The 15,905-nt window shown below is 45.1% G+C and overlaps 1 protein-coding gene across 1 annotated transcript in view; it reads right to left on the minus strand.

The window, feature by feature from the left end:
• Positions 1-15,905, minus strand: part of LOC138580223 (solute carrier family 2, facilitated glucose transporter member 1-like) — a 307,891-nt gene that overhangs the window by 89,480 nt on the left and 202,506 nt on the right. Inside the window, exons 6-7 of the mRNA XM_069650586.1 lie at positions 9,307-9,469; positions 8,386-8,573 (exon numbers count right to left, since the gene is read on the minus strand). Of these exons, the coding sequence (XP_069506687.1) occupies positions 8,386-8,573; positions 9,307-9,469 (351 nt within the window). The remainder of the gene's footprint in view (positions 1-8,385; positions 8,574-9,306; positions 9,470-15,905) is intronic.

Consider the following 15,905-nt stretch of genomic DNA (forward strand, 5'->3'; position numbering starts at 1 on the left):
GTGTAGCTTGCCGGTCTTTGGGGTCATTAAAACCTAGATTAAGATCCCGCTGGTTCCTGCTTTATTCCTGCCTTTTCTACGGAGCCCGTGCCCTTCCATTTATCTTCCTGTCTTTTGTGGGCTGAGTTCTCAGGAGGAAAGTCTTCCCAGATTGGGGACCTCTTTTCTTTCCTATTGTAGCTTGGACAGGAGTGGATGAGGAGGCACCGTGGATCGTGACATAGGGCACTGGAAGCCTATAATCGGGACTCAGGCACTAGAAGTATGTGCATGCATGGCATGGGTAGTTACTACATAGGTCAGCATGGGCATTATATGTACGGGAGGTCACCAGGCATGTGCATCACGTGAGCACCAGCACCAACCTTTGGCTCTGTACTGCTGAGGAGTCACTCCATTCGAGGCCTGAGCTGAGTTAGTGTCACGTGGCACAGATCCACATGGCAGTCAGTAATCTGCATACAGGCAAAGCAGGTAACACGGTTATGGCAGAGTGCATTGTGAATTGCAAACGACCAGTTGACAAACTGCAGCGTGACAAATTAAGAAGGTGCAACAGATTATTTTGCTTTCCAATCTTTCACATTGGCCTTCTGGCCTTCTTACATACGATTCCTCTCAGCTTGTTTAGCTCCACAACTTGCCCATGATATTCCTTCCTAGCACCATCCTCTTGTCTTGCCCCTCCCTTTCCTGAAGGTTATATCCTTTGTGGTCACATGTTTCTGACTTGCAGAGTTCTGAACTGTTAAGGGGAATATCTCACCATTCCAGTTCGGATTCTGACCAGGGTGTAGTAGCAAAACCACTCTAGTGGGCCACTGGTACAACATGCCATGGGCAGTTGATGAAGGAGAGCAAGATCCCTTTTTTAACTGGACCTTCCATTAGCATTAGAAGCTGTAGACCACTCGATCCTCCTTCAGAGACAATCCTTTGCTGCCCACGTTTCCTTTAAATTCTTCACATGGTTCAAGGAATTCATTGAAGAAAGTAGCCTGAATGTCAGGCTAGGCGATAATCATTGCACAAAGGTAGCAATATTGTCCAATGTACGGCAGGAATAACCATTATCCTTAGTCCTCTTAAATGTATATTTGATTCCTTTGGCCCTTTTCCCAATAGCTATCAGGTGTACGTCCAATCATACATTAGATTAAAATCACGTGGGCCAAATATGAGTTCCAAACATTGCCTTCTCCACATGGCTGAAGGATAAGCAACGGCAACTGATAAGCCTAAAATGGAAGGTATGATCTTCGGCCTAAAAATTCAGACACGCTTATGCATGATACTCTACTAGTCCCCCTGTCCATTTCTGATGGCTGTATGAATCCTGTCTCTACCCTTTCTGCCTGAGCTTGTGTGTTGGATGCTTGGTGACGAGATTGGGTTCTCTACACCATTCACCCTTAGGCACGCATCCATTTCTCTTGATCTGAATCCTGTTGTCAGTCAAGATTTCTGAGTGTTATCCTTCCTTCTGGAATAGGGCCTTGAAACATTTTGTTACATCTCTAGTTCATATTTTGTGTGTGCATTCCTTCATAGCCCACCAGGGCAAGTGACTGAAGAGCACTATGAACTAGTCTTCCCCTGTGGGACTTCCTATAGAACATCAAGTGTCTAAGCCTGCACCTCCCCGTGATATTTCTGAAACTTTACGGTTTCAGGGCACAGCCATGTGGTGCACTCGTTCCCTTCCAACTTGTTCTACTTCCACATTCTGCCCTGGCCACCAAACGCCTGCTATGATCCTTTGTTTACTTTTAGATATGCCTTGATGACTTCTGCAGGCAAAGTCTGTTATGATTTTTCTTTATATTCCCTTTGGGGAAATCATTCTGTCTCCCCTATGTATGTTTTTTCATTCCACATAAAAATGTTCTTCCCTGAGTGGCCACGACACTTTGTAGCACTTCTCTTTGAGGGCATCTTGGGTCATGATGTTGGTCTACAACATGTCTTTGTGTGGCTGTAGGCTGGCATTTTGGCTCGTGGCACCCTGCCGCCCTTGTTCATCAAAATCACTTTTGATTATTTCTAGAACGTGTTCCTCATTTTTCATGGCCAACTCCATTCTTGTAGTGAGTCTAGAAAGGCAAACAGCCAACACATTCTTCACCTTTGGGATATATGCTATCCCTGGCAATAACATATCTAAGCCTTTAGGGGTTTTTGTTTTTTCTATTAATGGATGTGTTCATTCACCACACCTCAATACTATGGATGCAGAAGCAAGTATGTCCCCCTATGTATCTACTTGGCTCAGCACAGCACCCTCCCCAATGTGTTTGCTTTGTTCGCGATTATGGTTTGTCCCAAATTGGTGATGATGGGAACATTGTCTAGGATTATTTTGACTTCTTTCTTACCCCAGTTGATCCATTTGAATGCCTTTCTTTTCTTCAAAAGTAGCCACATGTGTATGGTATAATGATATACTAAAAAGGCCCTGTGGCGTTAAAAACACTGTGAACAGTTTTGATTCTGTATGCATTATTTGGCAGTAGGCCATCATAAGAGCCAACGTCAAAAATACCTTTGCGTCATTCAGTCATCATTTCTGAAACATTTGGAAGAGGGAGGTTACACACTTATTTTAGTGTCTTCAGATCTACACATAATCATAGTTGACAGATGGGTTTGTATACTCCATCTAAGGGTGGTACCCAAATGCTGTTTCCACCCTCTTAATGTTACCATTGGCTCTCAATGTACACGGTTCTCTTTCGCTTCCTCCTTCATTATGATGGGTATCTTATTGACCTCATGCATGATGGGACATGCCCATGCTGTTAGATGTACCTTATGGGAAAAGACTATGAGGCAGCCCAGTTCTTTCCTTAAAACATCTTTGGACCTATTACTCGGTTGCTACCATCCCCACAGGCCTCCATTATATCCCATCTGGCTTTATTTCCAATCATTAATAACATGACCAGCTTAGGAATGCCGTTCATCCCTTTTCCAAAAAGTGTATTTTTGCTTTGGTATGTTGGCCTTCAAAATCTAGCAACACTCTGAACCATCTAACCAATTCTATAACTTTGCACCTGCAAGTCACGGGTTTATGCCTAGGGCATGGAACTGTGTCTGTTCATAAAACATCTAAAAGACTATTCTTCTTGGCATCAATGCATATTTGGCCCTGTAACCTACCTTCACTTCCACTACATTCCCATTCATCGTCTTTGGGGTTGTCTTATCTGCGTCAGTCCTACTTACAACAGTCACTATCACATCTTCACGCAGCTCCTTAACAATATTCATGCTGTTACCGTTATACAATGCCCCCCTACAATACTTGCTGCATAGCCTTCTTGCTGTTGCACATTCTTTGCTGCTGACCTAGTGTGACAAGCTGTCGGACCAATAGCACCTCTTCCTAGCATTTCATTCATACCTTGTTCGGGCATATGTCTAGAGGCCCTTGCCAAACCTTCAGTTGCCTGGCACCATTGAGGTCCTCTGCCTAATACTACTATTGGGGGCTAGCATTGCTTTAATGTCTGACTTTTGTGTTTTCTCCTTCACCCTCTAGTCTGACCAAGCATTTCATGATATTTCATGGTATGTTTAACCCTTTTGCCAAGGACAGCATCTATGTTTGGGTTGGTGTTTGACCACAGTTCCTTCCGTATTCTGGTGTCCCTACAGTGCACCAAGAATCGTTCGCCTAGTGACGGCCCAAAATTAGACGAGGAGGCACATCCCTTCACTGCCATGATATTTCCCTCAACTGCCTCCCCTTCATCCTGTATTCTAGTGCTAAGTGGTATTGTTTTAAGACTACACTTATTTTGTGTTGTAGTTTATATCAGGTTTCCTTAGGTACACATCATATTCATTCAACCAGTACATGTCCTCTGTTCAGAGCTCTGAGAGGTTTTCAAAAACCGGCTGGCTCCTGCCACAGGCAGTGCAATAAGGATGTCTTGTGGTCCGCACTGAAGTTAGGTCCACATAAAGAACTCACATAGTGTCCAAACACGTTATCCCCACTCTACCACTGATTCTCAGAGTAGAGGCAAAATCATCCATGCAGGGGGTAAGGTTCTGCACGGTACTCCAGTGTTCAGAGAACGCTTGCCTTGGTTAGTGGTGGCCTCAGGCGTCTCTTTTACAGACGTCTGAGTGTGTACTTGGCTTTCCTGCTGCCTCCCACCTTTCAATGGCCATGACTTTTCATTGCCTCTGTGTGCTCCTGAGTAGACCGGTTGTTGCGAAAGACGCCACCTGTAGGATGTTTTGGTGATGTAGCTTGCTTGTTGGGCTTATGAAGTTTATATGTGAATGCATGTGGCCTGGTCAATCTGTATTGTGTGATCTGCAAATTTCAGCCTGAGGCACCAATGATCAAGCCCCCTTGGCATTTGCCACAGACGCACTAACCTTTCTTCTGCTTTTGGGTTCTGTGCCCTCAATCGGGCACCTCCCGGTGCAGTGGGCACTTTTTATTTCTTCCTGCCTCTGCTGCCTGCAGTGTCTGTGTTCCCTTGGTATGTGCCCCATTGCCTGGTAACACGTTGCATGACTTGTGGCTTCACTGCACACCACCGCATCCGTGCAGTGGTGTGGCCTGTTCCTTGCTGCTCTGCCTGTAAGTCGGGAGCTACCAACATACGCTCTTCCTTTTCCAGGCCTCTCTCACAGGGTCCTTCCAATTATATCATTCGCCACGCCCCTGTGACTGCACATTGCCACGCATGGTGGTGCTCTCACTTCATCGTAGCTCCAGAGGTTTTCATCATTCCTGCTCCTGCTGCCTGGTCAGGACGCTGCAAGTTGGGGCAAGTTTACTTTGTGGGCAGACTACCTCGTCTTATACCGACCTATGTGCCTCACCATAGCCTTACTCCAGACCGCCACGGACCAGTCTTTCTATCAAAATGTGGAAGGTGGTTTGCAGCCCAGGTCACCCAAGTCTGGAATGCAAGCCTTTCAGAACTGCGCGAGTTAAAACCCCTCCCCAATGTTAGCAGTCAGCTGGAAGTGTTCAGCTTCTGAAGAGCACAGTTTAATGGCATCAGCAGCATTATGCCCACACGGGTAGCCCACACTGTGCATGTGGACTCATGCAGTCACTCATCTGGGGGACTGACACCTAAAACATGACTTAGCCAGTCAAAGAGGTTTCTTGGTAGATGTGCCTAACCCCCCAGCTTCTGTTTGTGCCTTTGTTCTAGATTGGAAGCCATCAGTTAAGGGTGTCAGTGGCTGTATGCAGAATGTAGATGCTCATATGTCAGTGGTATGCATTCTGCAGCTCCCTACAAGTTTTAGACTAACACTCCCATGATCGCTTCAACTGCCATGATTACTCACCATTGTCTATGCTGGCTGGGGCTGATGGGATCTGTCGTCTAAAACATCTGGAGAGCGAAAGGTCGCAGAACCACACTCATTGTGTGTCCTCTGTTTTTGCAGCTTGTGGTATCGCCTAATTTGAACTCATTGCCTTGTGCAGCGAGTGGTAAGTAGTGCTTTTTCCCATTCTGTCCAAAGGAGGCGGAATTCTAGGAAAGGAGTATCATGAGGATGTGTGGGAGCCTCATCACACTATTGTGAGTGGGTTTCCATGGTGCAGTGCCGAGTGTGTAGAAACCTGCCCCAGTCTTTTGAGCATTGCTTTCTGCTGCAGCCCTATTCCTCTCTCCCATAAGAGCTTCCCTGCTGCACATAATTGATCGCGGTGAGGAAAGGAGTGACTCTGAGAGGGTCAGAATGGCTGTTTGAGGGGGGAAATGGCTCAGTATCCCGGTGTGGAAAGGAGTGACGTGAGAGGGCCAGAATGGCTGTTTGAGGGGGGAAATGGCTCAGTATCCCGGTGAGGAAAGGAGTGACCGTGAGAGGGCCAGAATGGCTGTTTGAGGGGGGAAAGGGCACAGTATCCCGGTGAGGAAAGGAGTGACCCTGAGAGGGACAGAATGGCTGTTTCAGGGGGGAAAGGGCTCAGTATCCCGGTGAGGAAAGGAGTGACCCTGAGAGGGCCAGAATGGCTGTTTGAGGGGGGAAATGGCTCAGTATCCCGGTGAGGAAAGGAGTGACCCTGAGAGGGCCAGAATGGCTGTTTGAGGGGGGAAATGGCTCAGTATCCCGGTGAGGAAATGGAGTGACCCTGAGAGGGCCAGAATGGCTGTTTGAGGGGGGGAAATGACTCAGTGTGCGAGAGAACAGCTGGCTGAGGGATCTTTTTTAAACAGTAATCTAAAAACATTCCCACAAAACATCTAGAGTAGAATACAATATTAAGACGCCAACACCACTGAGTTGAAAAGTAAATATTACTCAACGCGTGCACCAGGGGTGGAGTGGGAACCGAAAGAGCCCTCATATGTGTTGCAAAGCGATCCTCTATTACAGAGATAGGCGACTGCGAGAGAGGGTGAGAGGAGCAGACCACTAGGGTTACCACTCAAAAGAGGCACTGGGGTAGAGGCCTACCGGGGAAACCTCCAGAGATCATTCTGCCCCACTGGCACGCGCGTGCACCTGAATGCAACCTGGATGTGCATTCTAAATGTATACTGAGCATGCATGCAAGAGCACTGACTTCCACTTGACTTCCCAAAGTAATGAACAGGGCACTCTGCATGCATCCAACAGCAACCAAACTATGCACACTGGCATGCACGTAACACACAGAACGGAGACATGCACTGGAGATGCACACTGTGGCATGCACCTAACTCACAACATAGAGTCATGCACTCAGCCATGTACCTTACAGAGTACAGCAACAGATACTCTGTCATGCACCCAACACAGAGCAAAAAGGTGCACTCGGCTATGCAATAAATAGTAGCTGTTAACAGTGCACAACTTCCACGTGCACAGGGAAAGAAGCATAGGAAAATGGAGCACGGCGGCACTGGAGCAGGACCCAGGCATTGGGGAGTGCAAGGCAGTGTAATCAGCAAAGCAGAGAAGAACTAGACATGGGATCTGCTGCTAGTGGTTCAACAACCAACCCACCAACAAGGAGCATTAGGGAGTGGCAGCTTATAAACATTTCCAGGGGGGTGCAAACCCAGGATGGATTCATATGATTGGACTGCACATAACCCCACACAGGTGTGGTTATTTCCTGTCTCTGGCATGGCCTTGGGGAGAGGAGCCAGTGCTGAGGAACTCCAGGATTTGATGCACAGAAATCAAGGCACCGTGGTTGCAATGTCTTGAGAATTTGCCACTGCATTGGGGGAATTGCAGGCCTTTCAAATACTGTATTTTCTCCTTCATCCTTTCTTCGAAAAACCTGGGTGCATGTAAATAGAAGCCAGAGAGGAGCTCTGAAGAAGGGTGCTGGGTTTTCAGGGTTTCTTTCAAGTGCGTTGTGGGAATGGTAGTCCTTTTGGGAAATGCCTCCATTCGTCTATTCCTCTGCAGACATGGATTCGGGATAAGAGAAGCTAATCTGGAGACAGTGCTCACCAGAAACAGGGCTGCAGTACCACCTACGCCTCACCCGTCCATTTGGAAGTGGAAAGCTCAGATGGAAACAGCGACAATTTAGAAGCAGCAATCTGGGGAGATTGCACCCCTAGAAGCATACGTGTCAGGTGGTGATGAACACATTTCTTCTTATCTGTCGTAGGGACATGATAACAGTGAGAATCATTTTAATGATATTTCATGGTGATATTTAAAAGAATTTTAATATGATTTTGGGTGCTAGTCCATGTTTAATCCTGGGTGTTGTTAATGGTGATTTGGAGAAAATGAGCATGACAAATTAGGAGGAAAACGCACAAAACCTTTTGCAGGAATTTCATGATGATATTATCTTCCCAGACACTGCATGACCATTTTAAATCCCTCTAGTGGGGATTTACACCATCACTCCAGCATCCACAATCCAGCAGCAATGCCACCGGACCAGATGCCGGAAACGGTAACTACATTTGCAGGTATCCTGGCGGCTCTACCTTCACGATACTTAGAAAGGTGGAATGAGGCCCAGAAGACATAGGATGCTGAAGGGAAATAGTTTAGTTAAATTTTTGGCAGAGATTTCTTGATATTTTGATTCTAGGATGTTATCAAAATTTGACGCAGAATTTCATGATGTTTTGGGGGAAATTGTTGCAATGTTTTTGGGAATGGGCTCATTGTTGCAATGTGTTAAGGGAATGTTTCATGATTACATTCAGTGCAGTATTAGGTTAATCGTGTAGACCCATTCTAGATCAGTTTCATAATATTGTTAGTAACGGTTTTATCATGAATCAGGGAGCACTTGTTTAGGAGTGTGCTTCGGGTGATGTTTGCTAGAATGTAGACTTTGAGAAGCACTCATTGGTTTTAGGAGATTAAGGGGGCAGAGAGGTTGTTAAAGGGCATAATGACACTGACCCCAGTAGCTTGACTAGGCGCACTTACCGCATTGTAGCCCGAGAGCTGGGAGCTGGCATTGATCAGGAGTGAAATGACCATTGGCTTCCTATAGCTGGGCACACGGAAGAGTTGGCAGATTGTGACCTCGGGCGTGTTCCGCAGGCGAGCCGCCTCCTCCTTCATCTCCTTGATTTCTTCCATGACATCCTGTTTACCCCTCAGCTTCTGCAGCTCTAGGGATCAGGCAACAGCGGGTTAGTGTGGAAAGGGGGCGACCTTTACATCTAGAGATGTGCTTAGGCCCTGGAGCCTACATCAGACCATCAGCTGAAACATTTATGCAGTCATCATCAGGGAGCAAGCTCCATGGCAACCTCCATCTCACACATCAGAATAATTCCATTAGAATCCCATCTCCGGACAAAAGCAAATATGATCCAGTGACGCTGTACCTTGTAAATATTCAAATAGCCATTGGGATATGGGATATTACAAAAATGGAATGGTCAATAATTGGGATACTTTTATACTACAAATGCGTACCCTGGGAGGGTGACGAATGGCCTTGCCGGGCCATGCGTGGTTTCCAACCACTCCTGGCCCATTTTGGGACTTACCATGCATTCATGTAAGGGACTGGAACGTTGCAGCTCCCCAAATGTACTTGGACACATGCACTTGCACTTTTGAAAATTAGAAATAAATGATTGAAGTATGACATTGGTCCTCATTACGACCCAAGCGGTAGAGGGTTAACAGCGCCGGTAGAGCTGCTGGCGCCGTTAACTCTCTACCACCTCCTTACGAGGTCTGCTCGCGGGACCCGCTGAGGACGTCTGGTAAAAGTTGGTGTATCATGGATTGAACCAGGTGGCATGGCTGAGAAACAATTACTGGGTTTACAGATTGAAATGCCTTCTAATACATATAGGAGACGACTGCTCCACAAAAGGGGCCAGGTCTCACCTTTCTCAGCCAGGATCTCCTCGTTGCAGTTGATGAGCAGGTAGCGCGGGCTCTCCGGGCAGAAGGGGAAGGTGAGGAACTGGATGAGAGTGGGGATCAGGGACAGCGTCAGCATGACCGGCCACCATTCCCGAGTGCCTAAAACACTCTCCAGACTCATGATCTGCAGCAGATACAGAAAGAACCCTTATGACTGTCCATACACAGCAGGCCACTGACCTTCATGCCCACCCAACATCCCTCATCGCAAGGCTCAATCATCTCATGGACAACAGCGGAGGGCCCCTAAATCCCACGTCCCATGCCTCATCGACTTCAGTGGAGTCTTGCTGACTCACCACCCCTCCTCCTACACTTCAGCGCAGCATCACTGATTCACCACATCCCTGGGACTTCAATGTAGTTTCACTCAACACTGCTCAAGCTTACTCCAATGGGGACTGCCTCATTCCGACATACTTTTCCACTGGTTAGTAGTAAGTCCTGGTTTTACAGTTCTATGAAACAGCAAAACCTACAATAACAAGCACTATGGAAAGTCACTATATGTTGCTGGTATTGACTCTGGCCATATACTTGTAAATGGAGTATCACTCCTTCCCTAACGCTGGTATCATATCATTTAATGGAGTCTCACTCACTCTACCTCACTGGACTTACACTTTTAAATAGAGTGTTACTCAGTTGCATTGTGAATGGCATCATATGCTTGTTTTGCATTTTTTTAAAAAGACTAGACTACTTCTTTCTTGAAATGATTACATAAAATCATATTAAAAGCATCAGGCCATCTTTCTTGTATTGCCGCAGGTGGGACCGCCATGCAGTAGACCTGAATGGATGGTTTGCCTTCGCGCATTACCTCATGCATCCTACCCGTGGCAGCTCTGGCTTCTGGATACAGGTGTGTCTGTGAGATCTACGGGTGTTTCCCAGTCCCCACCAGAAGAGAGAGGACATGGGCAAGTGACCTCCACAGAGACGTACCCAGGGCCCCTTGCTTTCGTGTGGTGGGCTGGTGTTTAAGCTTAAGAGTGGAGGGTTGGGATCATGAAAGGGTGTTTTGTAGGGAAGTCCTGACTTGGTATTTCAAGGGCGCTGGTGACATGTGCATGTGTGGGGACTCCAGTAGGAGAAGGTGTGGGGAGACCACACACTACTACTATCAGACATTACCATCTGTGTCTGCTGGGCGTGATTTCCAATCAAGCTCTCTTAGTTCTTGTCAGGTGTTCAGTAGGAAGTCTCATACCATTGCAGCTTCATGCTCTGTTTAGTTGGGACCTGCCCGCTTTCAGAATGCAATGACATCTTGGGTTTATAGCTGGTCTTAGATGGAAAAGCAACTATGAAACACAAGTTAGATGTGTGCTTTCCTGGCCCAGCTGGAGACACCGCTATCCAGCTCCTCTCAAGGAGCTTCTAGCTTTAAGGGCGCTGATCAGCCTCTGGACCTCTGATGCAAACATAAGCAGGTATAATTTCCTGTCAAAATTTAATTTAAAAAAATAATCAAAACAAGGAATACTTTGGCCCCCATCAGCACAAATTTCCTTTTAAGCCGTTCAAGGGATCTCCTTTGGGTCTTCATGTGTGTGTGTATCGCCACATATCTCCCCTGCTGATCTCCTGGCTGATTCTGGAATTGCACTGGTTACACGGCTACCCTCTGATCTCGGGCCCGCTCCCCTCCCCACCAGTTGCACACCTGCACTGCCCCCCTGGCAACCCTTGCACTTGGGGACTGTTTCTGTATCCCTACAGCCCCTACTAGCACTTGACACCTGATGTCTGCACTTAACCTTGCACTTGCCACTAGCTGGCCGCACTTTTATTTATTGTCTTTATTTATTCCAATGTTTTCCTATGTACTGCACTGCCCCCTCCACTTTCCCCCCGCACTTATTCCCCTTCCCCCCTCCCCAGCACTTGCACGATCTCAATGTCACGTGGCCTAGTAGCATCGCTGTCTCTGTCTTCCCTCTGTTCCCCCACCCTTGCCTCGTCACGCCCTGAAACACCTGTGTATAGGCGCGTCATAAATGCCATATCATATCATATCATATCATAGGGACTTTGTCATCCAGGAAAGTGGCTTGACCACTATTTCCTTTATTCGGATCCATGCATTTACATTTAGAAGCAGTATATCTGTGACTTCTTTGACTCTCCAAGGGCAACACCTTTTGTTGGAAGAATCAAGAGGCCTGGGATCCAGCCTCCTAAATACATTTCCACTGATGGCCCCAGGCCTCCCAAAATGCAAACATTTCATTTGTCTCCAGCTTTTGGTCCCTCCTAAATTGTTTCTTCTTCAAAAGAGTTCTGGATTCATCTTAGATGCTCGTGGTTGTCATGTACAAAACGTTTAGTTTGACATGTCCAAGAGGCCAGGCCTGCCCCAATCTGACAATCTGAGCTCATTTTCCCCCGTTTCACAAGAGATTTGTTTAATTGGTCAAATTTTATATGTAGATAAGTTACATTTTTACCAATTGTATTCTCTATTACAAGCCATTAGTTTGACAACTTAAAATTTGAAGTGACAAAGTCTGAACATTAAAGGTGGTCGTTAGGAGTTTGTTGGTATTGCGATACCAGCAAACTGACCTTAACGTTACCAGCACCTGATATAATTTCCGGGGTATTACAGGTGCCGGCAACAGCGGTAAATCCCCATTCCATGGAGTGCTATAGGACTCCATGGAGGGGATTGCCAAAATTACCGGCGCTGTGAATTTCAGCATTCATTTGCCTGTTGGGGCCTGAATCATTGCCCCCACCAGGAAACTTGTGTTTTGGCAGTCTGGGAAAATTGCCCGGGCCGGAATTACTGGCAATTTTCCGGGACCGGCAAACATGTAATGATCCCTCAAAAATGGAAAATTAAAGTGGTAAAATACTCCTTTCTAGAGACATTGCAGCACAATGCCTTTAAGTTGGAAAATGTAACTTGAAAATGTCTATTTTGATGGTGCATTTCATTTGTTCATGTTATGTTAAGGTGGTTTTCCTCCTGCTGCCCTCCTGAGATCCATCCACTCAAGTCCTCTCTCACATCTAGAGTCAGGCATTTTATTTTAACATCATAATACAGGAACAATCCTCCTCCCCCACTCCCGTTACCACTCTTTTGCCCTGCGAATCATACCGGTACCCATGCCCAAACAATATTTCACAATTAAAATGAGTTGCCACACCACCATTTCCCCACTGCAACCACATGAATTAATTCTCCTAACTTGTTTCAGTAGTTGCCTAAACTGCTAGGTCACATCCCTTCTGCGCGAGACCACGAGCATCCCCAGAAATGTTTCAGCCTTGTTGGACCTCATCAGTGAGGAATAGCTTGGGTCTCTAGGCCCCATAGGTATGGGCCTACCCGTCCCACTCAGGGGTGACTATAGCAAAATACAAGAGCTGGTGACTGGAAGGTTTAGAATTAATCTTAACCTCTGGCATTGCTCTGGGCAACCCTCCAGACCATCGTTGCATGTGGTCTTTCCCCTTTCTGTAATGGGTTGGCAGGTGAAGAACAATGGTGTGGAGGGTTGCCCAGAGCAATTCCAGAGATTTAAAATTAATTCTTAACCTTCCAGCCATCACCTCTTTGTTTTGCTTTGTCACCCCCCAGTGGGACGGGTATGCGTGGGTCCCATGCCTGTTGGGCCTAGAAACCCAAGCTGCTCCTCATTGATGACTCCCAATGAGGCCGAAACATGTTTGGGGATGCTTGTGGTCTCCTGCAGATAGGATGTGACCTGGGCTGGAATGCCCCTTTGGGGGTAGGACTAAGCCGGATTTGCATATGGTCTTTCCTTTTTCGGTAATGGCTTGAAAGGTGTAGAACTATGGTCTGGAGGGTTGCCCAGAGCAATGCCAGAGGTTTAAGATTAATGCTAAACATTCAAGCCATCACCTCTTTGTTTTGCTTTACCTAGCTCCTCTGTCATTTGTTGCAGCACCACCATCACACTTGGAGTCTGTGGCTTCTTTTAGGCTGTGAATCTTCTCTTAAAGGAGTTCTTTCAGGTATTGTATTGGCCTCATTGATAGGGCATGTATTTTATGAGCATATATTGATTGATCACATTTTATTTTCAATGCGTCTTACCCTTGATTTTCTGACATTTAGAAATGCGGACCCCATGGGTCGGAAACCGCCATCTTGTGATAATTGTAACCCTTGATCAATCACCTCAATTTCAAGTGCCCTGGAGGCAGTAAATCATAAAACCCACCCCTCAAGCTAACATAGCCATGTCAAACCGATATGCTGCGTCTCTTGTCATGATGTTGATGCACAGCGTAGCGAAACGACTGAAGTCAGCAACTATGCCATCATGTTACCAAACACAAAATGCGCGCTCACACACACGCACAGTAATTGTTTACTTGCTTTTCACAAAAAGAATATAACAAGTTACACTTTTCAATAATTACTCATAGTCGTAAATCTACTAAGTCGTTATATTTCATAATGCAACGGAAACAGTTTAATACATCAACCAGAGCCATTGCAACTTTTGTCGCACATAATCAATGGAAGAACAGATTGTTTACCCCAAGCCATAGCAATCATGTTTAGGTCGACGGTCACATTCCATCCAATCTTCCAGATTCAACTTTTTTATGTTTTAATACCAGTACTTGAATTGTACATGGGAAAGTTCTGTGGAGTAAAATAGAATTTAAATCAGTTCCATCATCTATTTTCTTTCGAAGCACATGGCGTTCCATTTGGGAGAAAACGTTTTCAGTTACGCATCCACAATAAAATGTTGCTCTCTGCATGTGTTCATGGATGAAATGCGGCCATTGTTTTGCGGATGATGGCCACTGCAAATGGGCAAATTGGAGAGGCACGATTATCCCAGAATATGGAGATCACGGTTCTGTGTGTGATGGTGTTGCTCGAGTTTTGGTTGAAGAACCCATCCGCAGACTGATTATGATCCTGACATAAACGCATCTTTAAGACATAACTATGTAGATTTAGGAAAGAATAAATATATATTAGAACCCATTGTCAAAATAAATGGCAATATTAACTACATTTAAATAAAACCTAACTTTTTATGTATACGTTATATTTTAATTTAAAAAAAATGTGCTGTCTTTGAATCAAGTTGAAGGTAAATGTCAAACATTGTTTTGCGTCAAGCACACATTTACATAAATATGATTAATACTGAAAACATAACCCACATGATTTTCTGTGTTTTCATTCACGAAATGCGAAATGCAGGTCGTTCTCTTTCGACAGCTATTCTGAATAGAATCTTGAATTTCATGTTATCATTTTTATGCTTAGTTTGTCCTTCGAATGTTTACTATGGTGAATTCAGGGCCAACTTACAATGAGCCTCTTCTTTCAGTGTTCAAAATTCCAAGGTCCCCTTGGTTTTCGGTATCGCCTTCACCACTAATCAAAAATCAAAAACATTATGGTCCTATTTCTATTTAGACATCTAGATAAAAAATAAGACAATATTTTTTCACTTGACCAGAACATCATATTTATTTCAAACACATTCTTAATCAAACCATGTTAAATTATTATTAAGGAAACAAGACTCTGTGCACACGCGGGAGAGTGTTCTTGTGTTATTTCTGGTCTGCCACTTTTACATTGCAAAGAGATTACGAAGATCGAAATTAAGGTTGGATAAGCAGGAGCTTAAAGCAGCTCCTGAATATCAAGCATTAACAAGTGACCAGGAGATACCACAGGGTAACGAGGAGGTGGTATATACTGTTCCGCAAATGTAACTTCCACATAACATGGAAACATATAATGTTGTCCATTATTTATAGATCCTTATGTTTTAGATGTGATAGAGATTCGTTCTAATGTTTATTTATAGATTGTCCCAAACACACAGTTACATTTCACATTGTGTATGTTCGGCATCAGTTGGTCTGAGGAACCAAAAGTAGCTCCTGGTAGCTGCTGGCGTCAAGTTAACCAAGCTCTGCGCCCCTCAAATTCAAACCATGAATTCATACTGGTTTTCTGAAGCAATTTTTTGGTGGTAAAATGAATAACGACTAACTTGTTTATAACCGAAGTAAAATAGTGTCCTGTACTAACAACAAGAATTCAATATGTTTAATGTTATTTGAATAAAATAGTAAAATTTCACAAAATAGTCACTTTGGTCTACAACTGCAGAAACCAAGTACACTCTTACATTGTGACAGAGACAAGAGGGGATGGGTGGAGATAGATGTGAAGTGGCGGTGGGAGAAATGTAAAGTTACTAAATGGACAAAGATATGTCTTCATAAACTGGATCTGATTAATTCACAGCACAAATGCTAGAGTCATATACCAACAATTGTGCTATGAAGTCAATCTGTACTACAGTCTTTTTGAGAGTACGGGGTACAGAGTTACAAACACAGATCAACTCAATCAGACTCAATTCTTCCAACATACAGAGAGACAGACAGACATACGGACAGAGGGTGGGGGTGACAGGCCTAGAGGGTGACAGATTTATCGAGTAACACAGAGTTCTAAAAAAAGAGTCCATAGATCCAGAGAGAGGTGGATAGAGATATAGACAGATGCATAGAGAGAGATGGATATATAC

This window comes from Ambystoma mexicanum, chromosome 3p (assembly GCF_040938575.1).
Source record: "Ambystoma mexicanum isolate Mex_15411 chromosome 3p, UKY_AmexF1_1, whole genome shotgun sequence".
Classification (NCBI taxonomy): Eukaryota; Metazoa; Chordata; class Amphibia; order Caudata; family Ambystomatidae; genus Ambystoma; species Ambystoma mexicanum.